We start from the raw sequence: 18,960 nt of genomic DNA, 5'->3' as shown, positions 1-18,960 counted from the left end.
TCCCAGTTCCCCTGACACCTGGGGCAACTCTTTCCCCCGAAGGCAGTCTATGGGCATCTGGGGACTGACTATGACCCGCCTCTGGGTCACCTCCCCACCCCACTCTAGGGATACCAGGGCCATAGGACGGAAGAAGTCCTGCCCATGGGCTGGTGTTACCCTACGCACCTGGGCACTGTACTGTTCTGGGGAGACAAGCCTTTTCACCATAATTGTATGGCTAGCCCCACTGTCCCTCAGAGCAGTGACTGGGACCCCATTCACTGTTACCTGGTGGAAGTGACGACTCCCACCCTCAGGGATCACCAACTCACCCTCTGAGTCAAGCTCCCAACTAAGGGATATCATGGCATGGTCTATGACCTGCCCCTGGGGGCTACCTCGCCCTAAGGCCACATTAGCCACCTCGGTAGAGGGGCCACCAATGTGGGTTGTCTTAGGACAGACAGTCTCCTTTCTTGTGTCCTAACTGGGAACACTCAAAGCACTTAGGTTGAAAATGGGGTGCCTGGGCCACCGCCTACCAGAACCTCCCTCCTTCCTGTCAGAAGGGGCCTGGGGCTCTTTTTCTCCCTCCTTATCCTGGGACCTGTCTGCGCCTTCCTTCACTTCCCTCCCCTCTCCTTCTTCTGGGAACCCTGCCCACCTTTGGCGGAGTCTCCCCCATAAACCTTCTTGTGGACCCTGGTACTCACCCAGTGGTCCGCCTCAATAGCAAGCTTCCTGGGGTCAGTCAGCTTACTATCAGTCAAGTGCTGGTGCAGCTCTGCAAAACACAGACTAGACAAGTGCTCCTACACAATTAAGTTGTACAGCCCCTGAGAATCTGTCACATTATTGCCTTTCACCCAACCATCCAGTGCTCTGCAAAACTAATCTACACACTCTAACCAGGTGTGGGACTCCGTTTTCTTACTTTGCCGAAACTGATCCCTGTACTTGTCAGGAGTAAGACCATACCGAATTAGAAGGGCCTCCTTTGTGTCAGCGTAGGTGAGGTTGTACCCCTTACCCAAAGCTAGCAAAGTGTCCCTCCCCTTCTCTGTGTAGTGGTTCCGCAATCCTGCACCCTAATTCTTCTCAGGGACCCCATTCATGTAGATGGACGCCTCATATCCCTGAAACCACCTCTGTATGTCATCTCCCTTCTTGTACTCTCTCTTTGTTTTTAGGAATGTGCGCAATTCTGTCTGACTACACTGAGGAATTGCTGCCACCATCCTGGCCGGACCTGCTCCTCACATCCAGCTCTTTTACTTTAAGCTCATGATCCAAAAGCATCTTTCTTTCCTTCATGGCTCGCTGCTCCCTCTGAGCCTCTATTTTTAATCTCTCCAACTCAGTCTGGTGCTTCCTGGCTTCTCTCCTGTTCTCCAGCTCTCTGGAGTCAGTCTTTTTGATCCACCACTTGGGCTTGGCACAGGGGGTACCTCCCCCCCCCCCCCCCCCCGGCAGCTCCTGCACCCTCAGTGCATCTTCCCTAGAATTTGGCAGCAGACTCTCCATTTGGATCCTCAGACTGCCCACTGGCAGTTCTGGCTGCTACCCAGGCCCTCAGCGCCTTCTGTAGCTCCTCCTTTTTGGTGAGGCCTCTGATCTGAACTTTGAGGTCTTTACAAACTGCCTTCAGTTCCTTCATGGAATAGGTTTCCAACCTATCCTCCTCAAAAACCAAATCCTGGGATGCAACTGAAGATGCTCTTGATTGAGACATGATGTCGTTGGGGTCCACTTGAACTCAAGATCAAAAATAGGTCAAAGAGAAAAAAATCAAAAACAAAACTGTATGTGGCACGTAATGGTCTGCGAAATGGTAGTAGTGTACACCAATCACTGTAGGTCAAGTGCAAATGCAAGTCCTATCCTCACCGCTGACATCCAGTATTAGAAATGGGTACCCAGTTGGCAGTCGGTTTGCACCCTGACCAAGTAGGGACCCTCACTCGAGTCAGGATAAGGGAGATACCAGCTCAGATAACCCCTGCTCACCCCCTTGGTAGCTTGGTACGAGCAGTCAGGCTTATCTCAGAAGCAATGTGTAATGCATTTGCACATAACACACAGTAATAAGTGAAAACACTGCAAAAGGACACCATACCAGTTTTAGAAAAATAGCCAATATTTATCTATATAAAATAAGACCAAATACTATAAAAATCCGACACACAGTAAGAAAAGTATGAATTCTGCAAGATTTACTCAAAACTACAGTTCCTTGCAGTCAATAGCTCCACCTGGGGCTGTCACTGCGTCGTGATCAACAAAACCAACAGTTCAGGTTGGCCGTGGCATTGCGGCCTAGCTACGGTGTCAGGAAGACCCGCAAACAGTACCTTGGATTTGCAGGGCGTCATGATCCTCGCGGTGAGCTTCGGAGAGCGGTGTCACTGACATCGTGGTGTCAGTTCCAGAGTCAGTGCAGTAGTCGTCGGGCTCTTGAGGTCACACGCGTTGCAGACCGAACGCCAGGCTGATGAAGTCAGGTGCGCCGGTGTGGATGGCGTCAGGGCTGCGGTGCAAAGCAGGACGATGCGACGTGCAGTGCCCACAGGTCACGGTGCAGGCAGCGGCTCGGTGATGGCGTCCAGCGGCATCGGTGAGACCAGGACTGCGGTGTGAAGCGGGGCGGTGCAACATGCGGTGTCCACAGGTCACGGTGCAGGCAGCGGCGTCGTTGTTGCTGAAGCGCTGTCGTCAGTAGGCCCAAGCCAGCGGTGCGGGACGGGATGGTGCTTCGTGACCCTCACGAGTGGTGTACACAGGCCACGGTGCAGGCAGGATGTCGATAGTGCCGGCGTCGGTGGACTGGGGCTGCGCTGAGGGATGGAACGGTGCTTAGTGTACCTCACGAGCGTGTCTACAGGCCACAGTGCAGGCAGCGGCGCCGGTGTCAGCAGGAACAGCGTTGTCGGGGATGCCCAGGCTGCGGTGTGAGAAGGTGATGCCGGAGTGTGGGGCCCATAGGTCGCGGTGTGAGCAGCGGCTCGGTGAAGTCGTCCGATGACGGCGTCGGTGAGACCAGGGTCGTGGTGCGAAGCGGGGCAATGCGACTCCGTGTGGCGTCAGCAGGTCACGGTGCAGGCCAGCGATGTCGTTGGCGGCGTTGTGGTTTTTCCTCTTGAACAGCACAAAACACACAGTTCCCAGTGCTGCAGGTCGAGGAAACTGAAGTCTTTGGTGTCCCTGAGACTTCCAACAGGAGGCAAGTTCCACTCCAAGCCCTTGGAGAATTTTCTCAAGCAGGACACACAGCAAAGTTCACCCTTTGCACTCTTTTTAGGCAGAAGCAGCAACCGCAGGTCAGTCCAGCAAAGCAACACAGCAAAGGGACAGTACTCCTCCTTCAGCTCTTCAGCTCTTCTCCTGGGCAGAGGTTCCTCTTGATTCCAGGAAGATTCTAAAAGTCTGGGGTTTTGGGTTTTCTTCGTATACCCAGTTCTGCCTTTGAAGTTGGCAATCTTCAAAGCAAAGTCTCACGTGTTTGCAAGATCCTTCCTTGTCCAAGCCAGGCCCCAGACACTCAACAGGGGGTCGGAGACGACATTGTGTGAGGGCAGGCACAGTCCTTTCAGGTGTGAGTGACCACTCCTCCCCTCCAGCTCAGATGGCTAATCAAGATATGCAGGCTACACCCCAGCCCCCTTTGTGTCACTGTCTAGAGGAGAAGTGTGAACAGCCCAACTTTCAAACTGACCCAGACAGGGAATCCACAAATAGGCAGAGTCACAGAATGGATTAAGCAAGAAAATCCCTACTTTCTAAAAGTGACATTTTCAAACTAACAATCTAAAAACCAACTTCACTAAAAGATGTATTTTAAATTGTGAGCTCAGAGACCCTAAACCCCACATTTGTATCTGCTCTCAAAGAGATTCTGAGCTTTAAAGATATTTAAAGGCAGCCCCCATTTTCACCTATGAGAGAGATAGGCCTTGCACAGTGAAAACCGAATTTGGCAGTATTTCACTGTTAGGACATAAAAAACGCACCAGTATATGTCCTACCTCAAACATACACTGCACCCTGCCCATGGGGCTGCCTAGGGCCTAACTTAGGGGTGCCTTGCATGTAGTAAAAGGGAAGGCCTGGCAAGTGGGTACACTTGGCAAGTTGAATTGGCAGTTTAAAACTGCGCACACATAGACACTCCAATGGCGGGTCTGAGTCATGTTTACAGGGCTACAAATGTAGGTGGCACAACAAGTGCTGCAGGCCCACTTGTAGCATTTGATGTACATGCCCTGGGCACCTCTAGTGCACTTTACTAGTAAATCAAATATGCCAATCATGCATAAACCAATCAACAGTACAATTATATAGGGAGCACTTGCACTTTAGCACTGATTAGCAGTGGTAAAGTGCGCAGAGACAATAAACCAGCAAAAACTGACCTAAAAAAATAGGAGGAAGAAGGCAAAACGTTTGGGGATAACCCTGCAAAACTGGCCATTTCTAACATCGCCTAAGAATGCATCGCCTGCAGGAGGAATTAGATCTCCAGTGGATACAGAGAGACAACTCGTTCAACGATCTGATCATAGTAACTCCTCGGATGGTTCAGGCTCTGCACTGGTGAAAAGACCAGCAAAACAATGGCAGTAGGTCTTCCCTTCCTACCGCCACGGCCTCCGTTGGTCATCACCACAGACGCTTCCCTAGAGGGGTGGGGAGCAAATCTTCAAATCAGTGGGAAGTGGAGCAACTCCTTCCAAAAGTATCATACCAACTTTCTGGAGTTGAGAGCGATCTCCTTGGCCCTGCAGGCTTTCCTCCTGAGAATAAAACACACAACAGTTCTTGTAAGGACGGACAATACTACAGCAATACACTATTTGAACAATCAAGGGGGAACAAGATTTCTCCTCCTGTCTCAGGAATCGCAGATGATTTGGGATTGCGCCATTCAAAATGGCATCAGTCTGCGGGCAGAACATCTTCCAGGAAGACAGAACGAGACAGCAGACACTCTCAGCAGACTGACGTCCTCCTGTCACGAAGGGGAGCTGAACCAGGAGGTGCTCGACCAGGTCCTCAGATCTTGGGGGAAAACCAAACTGGATCTGTTTGGAACTGCGCAGAACACCAAATGCCGCTATTATGCAAGTCGGGTTCACCATCCAGGCTCTTGGGGGAATGCGTTTTCGATGGCATGGTGCGGAATATTTGCCTACGCTTTTCCACCCATTCCTCTAATCTCAAGAGTACTTGCATAAATCAAACAGGAGAATTGCAGGCTTATCCTGATAGCTCCGTTTTGGCCCCGCCAACATTGGCTCGCAGAACTCCTCCTGTTCTTGGAAGCGGATCACATTCCGCTGAAAGTTTCACCACAGCTCTTAACAAGGACGAGGGCCAGATTTTACACCAGGACCCCAAATCACTCAAGTTATCAGCTTGGCTCCTGAACACAATGAGTTCGCCCATTTAGACATTCGCCCCGAGTGTCTGGATATTTTGGCGAAAGCCAGAGCAGATAGCACCAACAAATAGTACTCTTTGAAATGGAAGAGATTTTGTTTGTGGTGTCAGAAAGAGCACATTGATCAAACACAGGTGTGGGGAGAAAATAAAATAAGGTCTAAACTACACCTACAAACAGCTCGTATCTCCCGGTACTACCTACGAGCTATTTGTAGGTGTAGTAATCTACCGTGGACCGATTTCTACCATATTGGACCATGCAAGCTTCGTGCTTTCCCCGATGGGGCCCATCCACTAATATGAGCAGGGTTCCTGCTACTTATGATTTCCCCGAATATGGGTGACACTTTTTTAAGGATTAGGTAGGTGTACTGGTCCTGACGAATCGCGCCAGATCATTTAGACTACTTTTGAGAAACATGTTGACCACGATTTAGGAATAAGTGTAGGGAATCCTGTACTTACCATCACTATATTCCAAGATCAGGGATTTAGTGGTAACCTGAGATTTTTTGGGGAAGTTTAGACCTTATTTTATTTTCTCCCCACACCCTTGTTTTTAATCATGACAGAGGTTGGATATCATAATAAAATTGTGTTTTACCTCTAGCCATTTTTAACAGAATTGTTTCCTTTCCATACCAATCCTGTACTAATATATTTTTGACTGGCTGGTTACCACCTTTAAAGATCTCCGGCAAAGAGCCCTCTTGTGAGGCCCGTCCAGCATTGCAGTGCGAGGTGCAAAGCCCTATGATGAAGCATGTCACCGGATGGTGAGTGAGGGCTCTTGCTTCAAATATTTGAATTTTCAGAAACCTATGAATTGGTAGTACGCACTCTGGTAATGGAACTGTGTATATTTTTTGATTTACCTGTTTAATGGGAGCACTATACACAGGACCAGGACTTTGTTTCCGAACCTCCCATAATTTTTTAGCACCTCTTTTTGTATTGTTGGACTATTGTCTGGATGCCATTCCTAAAGGAGAAGTAGCGGTAGGGCAGGAGGTCCTGCGACATCTGTTCCAGTAACGGTGAGCTCACATTGCCTCCCTCCATCCTTCTTTTCTACTTCGCACATTGCATGGTTTAAGTTTTTAATATGTTTTATTTGCATGTGTTCCTTATGTTATAGTATATAAGTGTCTGTGAGAAACAAAGATATTATAAGTACGGAACATAATGTTTTTCATGCTGTTAAGAACAGCTCAGTAATCTCTGGTTGAGTTAGAGTATGTAAGATCAATGCAGTGTGCTCTCAACACTGCTTTTAGAGTCTGATTCAAGCATGTGAATCTATGAAAGTTCCAATACTGGAGTAAGAAAATAAGTTACTTACCTGTAACTGTAGTTCTCCAGTATGGGAATCTTTCATAGATTCACATGCGACCCACCCGCCGCCTCCAGGGGGGAAGCTCACCTTTAATATCTCTTGTGTAAGCGTTGACTGGTGCACTAGTGCTTAGAAAATCTGAGGTGCTGGAGCTTCTCTCAGGAGGGTTCTAAAGGGTGGTACTCTCTGATTGGCTGAGGTTCAAGTTTGGTCCTTTTTACATAAGGACTTGGATAGGTTGCTAAAATGAAAAGATTTTTTATGTTATAGCTGTTATGTCTTTGGGACATTGTCTTTTCTGAGGTACCGGGGACTCCCATCTTGATGACGGGGAATGATTCTCAAGCATGTGAATCTATGAAAGATTCCAGTACTGGCGAACTACAGTTACAGGTAAGTAACTTATTTTCTTTTTGCGCATCCTGTCTAAACAATGCAGATGTCTTATGAAATGAAAAATGATCTGTAGGAATCTCGAGCTTTTCTTTCACTCCTGAGAATAAACACAATTTGCCTGAGGTATAAATGTCACCATGTGCATGATCAGAGTTGTGTCAACTAGTATTGTGAGCCATGAGTGCAAACATTGCTAAGCGAAGCAAAGTCCATAAATGGGCATTTTGAAAGTACATTACACTCTCTGCATAAGGACACCATCTTTATGGTACACCTGAATGTCTAAACATTTAAATGCCTGAATCTCCCAAAGTAGTAGAGCCAAATCTGTTCACTCTATAACAGATCCATATACTGGGAACTGTAGATAGTGATATTCTATGTTTTTTCATATGATGGATTATTGTTTCCTTTGATGTCTCATTCCTCGGAAGCACAAACACTAGCGGTGCCATCGATAGGGTGAATGAAGCTGAAGGCTTGGGAGAGCCCTTCCTGGAAAAATGCCCAACCCACAAACACTAAGAAAAAAAATATATAACCACTATATTACACCCCTAAGAAGCTTCATACATCAACCTAACTCATATATGAGTGGGAAAGAGGCCCCTGGACCCAGATAATATACTTTGAAGCCAATTCTTATACAACAATAGGAAACTGGGTGGTGGATTGGTGCATTCCTGTGTGAGAGTGTGCGAAAGTGCATTAATAGCTTGGGGGTGGGGGCAAGGAATGGGAGTCCTCACCAAGTAATAATGTCAATGTTACGTACCAGGTTCAGTTAAGTCTCAATAACTTAAACCTGAGCTCAACCCTTGGTAGTGCTACACAGAGCAAAAATGCTTAACTTAGGAGAAATGTGTAAAGCCAAACAGTTAAAGTTAAACAGTTAAAACGTAAAAAACACAAAACGATAAAAATCCCACTCCAGTTGAGAACATATGAGGGCAGTTTAGTGAACATATAGATACAAAAATTTAAAAAATCGGATGTATGGAAACAGAGATATGATTTTTAGAACTTTTAAATAATTATTGTGCCAACAAGTGCAAAACTCTAACATTGGGTATCTGGTTGCTCTAGAACGAGTCATACTCAAAATTAAGGCCGATCACGAAGTGCGGGTCAGATACAGGGGCTGGATTTGTCCCAGTGGAAAGTTTACCTTCTGAATTAGTCATTTTGCTGAAGAAAAGTCCTCATCGACGAGGTCATCAGCGGATTGGGTTGTAGGCTGAATCCGAAGAGGGGTTCATCTGTGGTGAATGGCTGAGGTGCAAGTCCTTGTTGGGAGCCTTACCTCTGGAAAGAAGTTCAAGGCTCTTGATGTTAAAGGCAAAGTCCCGTGTGTGGGCCCAGGGAGGTGTCAGTGGTGGGGTGAGTTGAAGTACTCTATGTTCAAAATTAGAAACGTTTCTAGAAGTCCAGATCCTTTCAGCAGGGCATACTAGCCAGTTGAGTCTGATAGGTACTTCGATATGGGCAGCTGCAGTTCATCGGCGGTCCATTGTAGCCCCTGGTTCTTTTAGAGAAAACTTCAGAATACGTTTGTAAGTGCCCAGTCCTGCAATTTTGAAGGGGGAAAGAATACACTTTCACACCAGCCAAGGGTCCAGGACCTTTTGAGCACCACTTGAGTGTTATGACTCAATCTCCCAGAAGCAAATAGGGTCCAGGGGAAATCCAGTTGCAATAGGTCATCTGCATTCGGTAGAGATTTGGGCTCTCTGCAGCTTTTCTTGGAACGTTACAGGAGGCTAGCCAACTAGCCCTAGACGCCCACTCTTTTGTCCTGTGTACAAGTGTGAGCAGGTCCAGCCCTTGTGGGTTCTCTCCACAGGTTAAACAGCAAGTGCAGTCCTTCTTCTGTCTTCCACAGGTCCAGATGTGTTCTGAAGAATGTATCAGGGGCACACATTTATATCTGGTACCAGCCTGTGGGCCCAGGAGGGAAAAAGTTCCCGGGGAAACCTTACCCACTTTGACATCTTGGTGGTTTGACCCTAAAAAACTCCCACAGTACACTGCTCTGCCAAAATCCAACATGGCCACATCTTTGGGCACACCTTTGAGGTGTATCTAGGTAAATTAAAAAAATCATCTTCGCCTGCAGACCATTTGTGAAGAAACCCCTTCCCCCCACACACACACTGGGATTGGTGCCACTCTGGCTACCTGGGCTATAGAAGGGGCAGGCCTAGGTGTGAGTTACATCTTCCTGTGACAGGGGATGCCTCTTTGAATGAAGCTTGTGCAGTTGGTTGGCACAAACCCAAGGCGATCCTGTCAGGAGCTCACACCTTTGTCCACTGTCTTGGAGCAATACACATCTCACCACAGGAGACCCATTAACAGTCAGGTGAGAATGAGCACTGACAGAAAGATACATTTGGCTTAGGTAGGAAAATGGCAACTTTCTAAATATCATTTTCGTAATGATAATTTTAAATTTGACTTGGCCATTGGCTTAGACTATTACTATTAGGTTGAGTCTTTTGATCATGTTTCCAGCTATTCTCAAAGGTGTTATATTGTAACCCAGTCTTTTTTTCTATTGGTGAGACAGCCTTGCTACATTCCAAAACGATTTTTCACTTCCAGGCCATGTAAAACGTACATATACATGCCCTACTTTTTAAAGAACATGCACCCTGCCCTGTGGGCATTTCGGGCCTACCTCAGTGGTGACATTAGTATTAAACAATAAGGTTTAGGCCTGACAAAGTGAATTTTGCCAGGTGAAATTTGTAGTTTTAAAAATGCACAGTCAAGCTTCAAGGGGGAGGCCTGAAGACATGCTTTATATTATCACTTTAGTGGTAGGACAATAGGTGCAGCAGTCTACTAGTGACATTTAATTTACCGGCCCTTGGTACTGACAGTACCATATTCAAGGTACGTTAGGTGTGTCACTTAGGGTTATTAGCCAATTTAACACATTTTTAGGGGTCAGAGCATATACACGGGGGACTAGTTAGCAGGGCCCCAGTGTACAGAGTCCACAAACTGACATCATTGGTCCAAAAAAACAAATGGAGGTGATCGTGCAAAAAGAGGAATTTTTTACATTAGTTAAGGCCCCTGAATTGTAATTATAAAATGTTTTGGAATGCCTCTACTACTAATACTTTTAGACCCATAATGTCACTTATTACTAGTAGATCAAATGATTACATTGAGCAAGCTACTAAATCAATGAACTCATACAAAACAAGAATAACAACTAATGCACGTCATTCTCTCAAGACCACATTTTTGGATTTTGTAGGCACATGATAAATATCTCCATCTTATTGCGTTAACACCCTCCTCTGTGTTAAGAAAGCAACCTACCACAGAGAGTCCCTATCATTTACCTCTTAGGTAGGAAAATGGCAACTTTCTAAATGTGTCATTTTTGAAATAGTAATTTCAAATTCGACTTGACCATTGGCTTGAACTATTACTATTAGGTTGAGTCTTTGAATCATGGTTCTAGTTAATCTCAAAGCTGTTATAATGTAATCCAGTATTTTCCTATTGGTGAGCCTGCCTTGCTACAGTGAAAAAGGATTTTCACTGGTAGGCCATGTAAAACTTAAGAAGGCATGTCCTACTTTTTTGAAGAACATGCAACCTGCCATGTGGGCATTTCGGGCCTACCTTGGCAGTGACATAAGTATTAAGCAGGAAGGTTTAGGCCTGACAAGGTGTATTTTGCTAGGTGGAATTTGTAGTTTTAAAAATGCACAGTCAAGCTGTTCGGGGGGGGGGGGAGGCTGGGCTGGGATGAAGACATGCTTTGTACTGTCACTTTAAGTGGTGGCAGAATAGGTGCTGCAGTCCACTCGTGACATTTACTTACACGCCCTGGATACCCACATTAGCATATTCTGGGGACTTATAGGTAAGTTAGCTGTGTCAATTAGGGTTGTTAGCCTATTCAACACATTTTAGGGGTCAGATCATTTGAAATGGGGCCTGGTTTGCAGGGCCCCAGTGTACAGAGTCCAAAAACCAACATCATCGGTCCAAGTAAATAAGAGTTATCATTAAAAAAAAAGGAATTTTCTTATAGTAGTTAAGGCCCCTTATTTGTAATTCTAAAACATTTTGGATTTCCTCCCCTCCTAATAATTTTAGACCACATAATGTCACTTATTACAAGTAAATCAAAGTGTATGATCACATTCAACAAGCTACTAAATCAATGAAAACAGCCAAAACTAGAATAACAACTAATGCAAGTCATTATCTCAAGACCAAAAGTTTGGGTTTTGTAAGCACATTTTAAATAGCTCCATCTTATCGTGTTAACCTTCTTTGTGTCAAGAAGGCAACCTACCACAAAGAGTCCTAATCATTTGCCTCTTAGGTCTTGTGAAAAGAATATCCGGATGTGCTTCTGTTTTATGATCGTTAAAGAATCCCCTTTGGTCATATTAAACCAGACCAGACATTACTTCCTGAATTCTAATGTACATGATTTTCCCTAGGATTTTGAAGTCCTGATTCAACATAGATACTCAGTGGTGAGTCAATTTATTACGAAGGGTAATCCCTTCTCAGTTTGGGTAAAAGTGTCAGCGTTTCTTCACACATGAAAGGATAGTGTGTAGATAAAGTTCAATGGGCAACCCATCCGAACTAGTTGCTATGTTTCTGCTAAGTACTCTATTGGTCCAGTGTTGTTCCAAGGAAAGAAACTGTACTATAACGGCACATTCCTAAATCTGAATTGGCTGCAGGTGCAGCAGTTGAGCATGCTGTGCCTGATGGTACTTGTGGAACTGTGCTTTTATCTGTTCTTGTGTTTAGTCCGGAGATCCGTTTTCTCAAATTACAGTTGTTACCCCACTTATCAGACTGTCTGGAGAGTAGCCATGCTATTAAACTACCAGATTTGCCACCCGGTGATTTCTGTCCCGGAATTAGAGGCAGTGCCTGAAGATAATGATGAGCAGGCTAGCATAATGTCTAATGGAAACCTCACCACAATCTCCCTTCGGAGCACACCCTCTCAGCAAAACTGTGGTTCTGATATGTCTGTAGCATAAAACACAACCAAGACTATCGAGGCAGTCATTGTTAGAGGACTATCTCATTCATAAACACCAACAGCACAGTAAAACTTCAGTCACTTAGCAAATTCATGCATGCATAGCCTGTGAACCACATAACAATGATCATTTATGAGTCATATCTCGTCCTAATTGCAGAGGTTTCCATCAAATTGCACAGTTTAATGTCCTTATTGGATCAATTAAACTACAGCAGTGCACTTCCTTGCCCATGCCAGAGTTTGGTGATGCAGACTTGGATTTTTTACACATACTCAACCTAGAGCAACAGATTTATGAAATATTAATTCTGTTTAGAGGAAATGGTGCAGCATCCGTTGTTTTGTGCTTGCTCATGACCTCTTCCCCATACCCATAAACCGAGCACCCAGTTCTACCAAAGTACCAAAACCTGGCGCCTAAGGAGTGTCTCAGGAAGAAAGTGTCCTCAGCAGACCCTAAAAGAAGGAAATGGGGTCAGGTGCCCCTTAGGACCCACAGCAGTCTGTTCTGTCACTTCCAGCCCAACATAACTATAATGTAGCCCTTCCGGTCAAAAAGGGCTTGATCCAGAAGTGCGCTTTATTAACAGTTACTCTAGTGACATGGATCTATTGCCCATCTCCGAGCACTGTTATGTCACTGCAAGGCAAAGAGATCTTCAAGCTAATTTATTTGAAACCCACATGTCTTTTTATATGCTATTAAAATATAGTTAAATGGAATATGGTTAAATGAACCACTCACTTTCATTAAACATTTTAAAACTCTACGAAGTAAAGATGTGTATGTGTGTGTGTTTTGGATGACTATTGTATAAAGTGGTCTAGTAGTGAATCTATTATTGTATGTCTTATATGGAGTGCTTAGTAAGGTAGATGGTGCGTGATGTAGAGGTCTGGATGAAGGTGGAGTAGTGCTTCCTCTAGGTGGTGATGTGTTGGTTTACGGTGTGGGTGGAGGTGTAGAGTGTAAGATGCTAGGGATGTGTGGTAAATCAGTGGTTTCGGTTTTACATAGGGGTACAAGATGTAGATAGTGGAGGCACTGCACAGTGGGGTTGTACACAGTGGTGTTGGTTATAGGTGGACCAGGTTGTAGGTAATGGTGTGGCACATAGGATGTAAGTAGTGGTGTAAGTGGTAGAGATTGTAGGTGGTAATGTAGGGTTTACTTTGTGTGCTCGTAGTTGGTTGTATTAGTCGTGGTGCAGATATAGACAGATAGGTAGTGACATCGGGGAGCAAAGAGTGCAAGGCAACATGAGCTGAGTGGGGGATATGGTCCTTATTTAAGACTGTCAAATCCACCAACTGTTGTCAGTCGAATTGTAATCTCAAAATGATATCTGCCCAATGAGGATTTTACATACTTTAAGCCCCTTCATCATTCCCGCTGTACCTTCACCCCTTAGTGCCTTCTTCTCCTTGGGAACCATTCTTATTAGCCAGAAAAATATTTGTTTTCAAACCCTTATTGAAGAAGCCCAGCCTTGAGTCTAGGGTAGAGAGTAATAACAAACAAAAAAATTTGCTCCTACCCATTTACTAATGCCCAGGCAAGGCTGTAGCTTTATACCTTTAGAAAAGAAGAGCATTTAAGATAAGGAAATATTATAAAAACACATAAGGTCTTAGCAACTTTGGCACTGGGATATGAGCCAAAAGTCATAATTAACACTTAAGTGGGAGGGCACTATGATAAAAATAACATAATGCCCTATCATCAGTTTTTTACAGGGGTGAAAGTTCTGGTGTTATGTTAGTTTGCAGAATTATCAGGCCTCAGTTCTTTTCTTAAGGATTCTGTTTACAAAACCGTCATTTGAGCAAAGGTGCTCCACAGACTTGTACAATATATGTGGAGCTTTCTGTTACATATGTGCCTTTTGCCCTAGTTTTATTTTTTTGGCTGTGGAGCAAAAAAAGACAACTCATTGGATGTGAGCCAGTGCGACTGAGAATAGCCAGAATAGTTTAAAAAAAGTAAAATAAAACCGTCAAGTCAACCAAAATGAGCAGGGGATCCCACCGAAGTCAAATACTGTTTTCAGGGTGTAAAATGGCTAGATTCACTATCAAGAGTCTTTCTATCCATTTAACATTGATGCTGGAGTTATGGTAATAAGTATCAGGGTCGGGGATACAGTTCAGTGGAGACCAATTAAGGGCTCAACTGTTCAGAATTAATGCTGGGGGACTCCTGATGAACTAGATGGGATAGGACCCAAAGTACATCTCTGAGAGTGGATATTTCTAATTTTCATGAGCCTATCCTGAAACTGGCTGTTCATGGATGGGATTTTCTATTGGTGGGGCTGCTCAAGGGCCCTAGAGCACCGACCAGTCCCCAGTTTCCGCAGGTGGGACTGAGATTTAGGTTTTGCCCCAGCAGCAGCCTCCATCCATGATATTAGTGTAACCGCGTATTCTACTGAGAAGGTTCTGCAAATTGGGTAACCATCAAAAAGACACTTCCATAGGACCTTTAGTGAAGCTGGAAAAGCACCACTACCTGCTCCCACATAAAAATCAAGAATAGAATGGGCAGGTCATGGACATGTTAGTTACCGTGTTCACAGTCCTAGAATGCTCTTTAGAGTTCCTTAACTCTCAGGTCACAAAGATTTGGTTATGGCAAATTGAGTTATAAGCCTAATGGCTCATTGGTGGCACACATTAAAAGTGATCCCTGTACAGACTTAAATCAGCTGGAGCTTTCTCTTTGTTCTGCTATTCAGAGACCTGGTTCTTTCCTCTTCTGGCAGCAAATATTACTCTTTCTTCAGATGTGGCTGCCGCAGCACAATTTCTTCCTCCCCAGCCTTGGTCTTGCTCTCGTCCTAAGGGGAACACCAATGCTTGGAGCCCAGGCCCTGATGAATGTCTCTCTGTTATAGTGCTCCAGGCTCCTCCTTGAAGTCCCAGCAAAGTATAAGTAATTGGCATTAAGGGCCAGATAGAAGTAGATATGAATGCATATTCTAGTCTTAGTAACTGTGTAGACTAATAAGATTTAGAATATTGTCACAATGGAGAAACTGCAAGACATATTCTGAAACTGAGCATCTAGCATGTCGGAACTATTGCACAATTTTCTAAATAAATATCAATTTCATGGTTTAATTTGGTTCCAGTACAGTGTTTTTTGAAAGCAGCATTATAATGGGCTTAGAGTCTAAAGTTGACAGAGACATGCTAACTCTCCGGCCTTTATATATATCTGTATGTGTTTCCTTGATTAAATTGTATAATATGCCTGATATTGGGGAAGCGATCATCATGCTGTTAAAGTGTAAGTGAGCTCTAATACTAGCTTTTTAGTTTTCCAATTTGTCCTAACAGGGCACTGATGTCAGATGGAGTTATTGTTCTCCTTTCTAGTAAACGTCGGTCATCATTACCTTTGAACAACTTAAACGAGGAAAGAATGAGATAGGGCAAATTTCATGAAAACATCTTTCCCAAGACATTTTATTGAGGTCTAACAAATAATCCTACTGACATCCAAGTGACTGAGAGTGAATGGGTACGGAGGCAGAATGTATAACTATTGATTATATGATTGGTGAGGTAGTATTTTCCCTTTCTCTAAAAGTACAACAGAATAAATTGGAGACCCTTAAAAGGTTTAGACTAATGACAACAAGCTGAAACAAAAAAAACAAACTATTGAGTTCTGGAGTCCATACAATAATCTGACATGGGTGAAGAGTGATGTCACTAGATAGAAATGTAGCCTGCATATGTCATTCCCCTAAAATCCACAGATTCAGCTGGCAGATTAGACAACACTCCAGGAAGCACCACATGTCTTCCTGGGATGCCATTATGAATTACTAAAGTGCCAGGTTATTGTTGTGTATGGAGAAAAAAAGGAACAGCTAGGCAAGTTACCTGAATTCACTGAAACAAGCTCCTGTAAAATATGGAGGTTAGCATCAGTAAAGAAATTGCAAAGACTGTATGTCAGTTTTCTTTCCTTTTTATACTTTTGGGAATGGTATACATTCTCAGTAGATAATGTCCTTTTGGTCATTCTCCAGGCATCTCTTCAAGCTTGTTGGAGGTCACTTTGATTTCTGCAGCTTCCTCTGCTGGTGGTTTTTAGTTCCTTTCAGGATTTCCAGATATTGTGCCCTGACAAGCCACATCATTTTCAGAGACTCCAGGTTCCCACATCACACATCTCCCATAGGGATATCCTCATGCCAGAAACTTCCATAGTGAGAGGGGTTGCCAGTAACATTTAGCTTACTAGGGATAGGAGCTTAGCATAACAGGTCTGTGTATGAGGGCTTCAGACTAGAGGGGCACAGTGGATTGCAATAAAACAGTGATTGGTGAATGTTTACATCAATGGCTCAAGGAAAGAACATACAAGTATGGACACTCAGCAGTTGGTCCACTGTGCATAGCTTTTATCTATGTAATAGCCTGATCAATGCCAAAGTGCCAGCTGATTGTCAATCACTAGGCCCTAAAGATAGTGTATTAGTTTTATGGGGAACATCCTCATAGAGCCTACAGGGAAATCATCTCTGAAGCACCTCATGGACATGTTTGATGTTGTCCTGAAGCCACAGCAGGAGGGAAAGATTCTTTTGTCTTCATCTTGGAGGAGCTTCTTCTGCCCATTACCCATCGCCCCAAGCTGAACTATGCGTGTCTAATTTCTCCAGACCAAATAACATGGACCCAGAAAGACCAGGAAACTTCTAGTTGCCCACAGCCCCCCCCCATGGATAGTTCTAGAGACAACTTGTAATGAAGGTATAAGTAGTAAAATATGCCTCTGATACTTGTGTGCATGCAACTTCCTACGCCTTCTGAAACAACAAATTACTGGTGCTAACTAGTGAGTGAAGTTGAAACTGATGGACACAGGATTCAGTACATTAGTACCTACAAAAGAAGCCAAATTACTTCTACAAACGATGCTTTATCGTTGCAGGGGGGGTGATGTATTGTCGGGTAGAAATTCAACCCCACATATGTCAGGTTTCCTGGAATCTAGAGAAACAGGCAGAAATTTACGGAGGCTCAAAGAGACAACACATTTTATAATGCTTATGGAAAGAACACATTAGATTGTTAAATGGCTAACACAAATATGTGGAAATCCATCAGGCTCTCAGATGCTAAAAAGTGCCACTGAACACCAAATTAGAGGACATCTTCAGTAAAATACCAGAAACTGTGAAAACTCTAGGCATGTTCTCCCTTGATGGTTAGGGGCCATATAATGTCTGCTTCTTTTCTATCTGGACTGTCACGCATTACTTAGTTGACTGAGACCTTCTTGGGTATATGGATTCTCTTCAATACTTCCATATTTTATACCACCGTATTAATTCACCTACATTGGGACCTTCCAATGGTGCACTATAGTTTAATTCACAGAGTGAGGGCTACCCTACCAGGGCCTTCTTCCTGGGACTCCAGCACCAGTCTGGCACCACTGTAGAATGCAAAGAAGAGACCAGAGTCCTGCTAAGAGTGGGAGAAAGACTAGTTCTTATTGCTTTAAGACTGGAAATAAGTTTGGCTGGTGGGGAAAGGAAGTGGTCATTGGGTGTTAGAGAGGTGCTTAGTGTGTTGGATTAAAGAAAATGGCTGGGAACTAAAGTAGTGATTGATATAAGAAGGGTGCGTGGCCTAATCTTACAACACACTAATGTTGGATAATGTTCTTTTATTACAAAACTGGAATAAGTAGATAGCAAATGTTCTAAGTCAAGAAGTAAGAATCTATAAATATATGTTAGGGTCATTGTTAGCATGGTTTGGTTTCAGGTCGGTATTGTCATCGTTGTAGAGATGCACAATGTCATGAGTAATTATCTTGTATTTAGACAAATTTATTTGATCATTTTAATTATATTAATGTATGTTCCAAGCATAGACTTTGTTACAGGAACACTCCATATACACTGTATTGCACTTTATGGCAATCAGTAATTCCATGGCAAGGTAGAATTTGAAATAAGGCACTTAGAAATCATTGTTATTGGAGCTAAAGAAAGCAGTAAAATAGCATATTTTGTGGCTGAATCTGTTTTCTATTAATTCCCATAGTCAAATGATCCATTTCAAAATTAAACTTCGGTGTTGACATTTTTGAGGCCTTCTTTCTCTCTGTGATTGTAGAGCGGTACATTTCTTTAATAAGTTGTTTCAATTCTTTATAAAATAATAATTATACACCTGTAGGCTCTAATCCAGTGTGAGCAGCTGAAAAGTGAATTGGAAAGAAAGAAAGAGCGCCTTGAAAGGGAAGTAGCTGTGCAGCAAGAAAAGATGGCTAATGAAAAGCAAAATGTACGTGACGAAATGAGTAAAGAAAGAGAAGAATTGTCTTCAAAGGTAACAGATATGCATCTTTTTTTTTTAACATTGACCATATGTGTTGTATTTTTGCATTTCTTTTTTTTTTATTTTATTTTTAGAAGGAAATGGTTATGGGGTTCGATTGTCCCACTTTAAAGGGGGCATGAATAGAGTACTTGTGTATCAAAATTTTGTTCTATGTTAAAGTATTGAATATTCAAAATATTTATCTCTATTTGTAAATGGTATAACATGAAATGCAAAATTAATTAATACATTTATTTGATGCACTAAGGGCGCTTTTGTTGGTTTTGATATTGTGCTGGTTACCCCAGCACCTTCTGAGGATATTGTTCAGGGTACACCCCATTGGTGGGTTGTGGAATCATATGTCGGTCATAAACCCCAACAACATGTCTCTTGGGCTTTGGCTTCA

At 43.7% G+C, this 18,960-nt stretch overlaps 1 protein-coding gene and 1 long non-coding RNA gene across 4 annotated transcripts in view; one reads left to right on the top strand and one right to left on the bottom strand.

Annotated features, from left to right (window-relative positions):
• SDCCAG8 (SHH signaling and ciliogenesis regulator SDCCAG8) overlaps nt 1-18,960 on the top strand; it is a 1,349,628-nt gene that overhangs the window by 342,326 nt on the left and 988,342 nt on the right. For both annotated transcript variants that reach the window (XM_069234464.1, XM_069234463.1), the window contains exon 10: nt 18,408-18,560. In XM_069234464.1, coding sequence (XP_069090565.1) covers nt 18,408-18,560 — 153 coding nt within the window. The remainder of the gene's footprint in view (nt 1-18,407; nt 18,561-18,960) is intronic.
• Nucleotides 1-18,960, bottom strand: part of LOC138295871 (uncharacterized) — a 207,512-nt gene that overhangs the window by 65,039 nt on the left and 123,513 nt on the right. The gene's annotated exons all lie outside the window — the stretch shown is intronic.

The sequence above is a fragment of the Pleurodeles waltl genome, chromosome 5 (assembly GCF_031143425.1).
Source record: "Pleurodeles waltl isolate 20211129_DDA chromosome 5, aPleWal1.hap1.20221129, whole genome shotgun sequence".
NCBI lineage: Eukaryota > Metazoa > Chordata > Amphibia > Caudata > Salamandridae > Pleurodeles > Pleurodeles waltl.
This window is presented reverse-complemented; position numbering and strand designations above follow the sequence as displayed.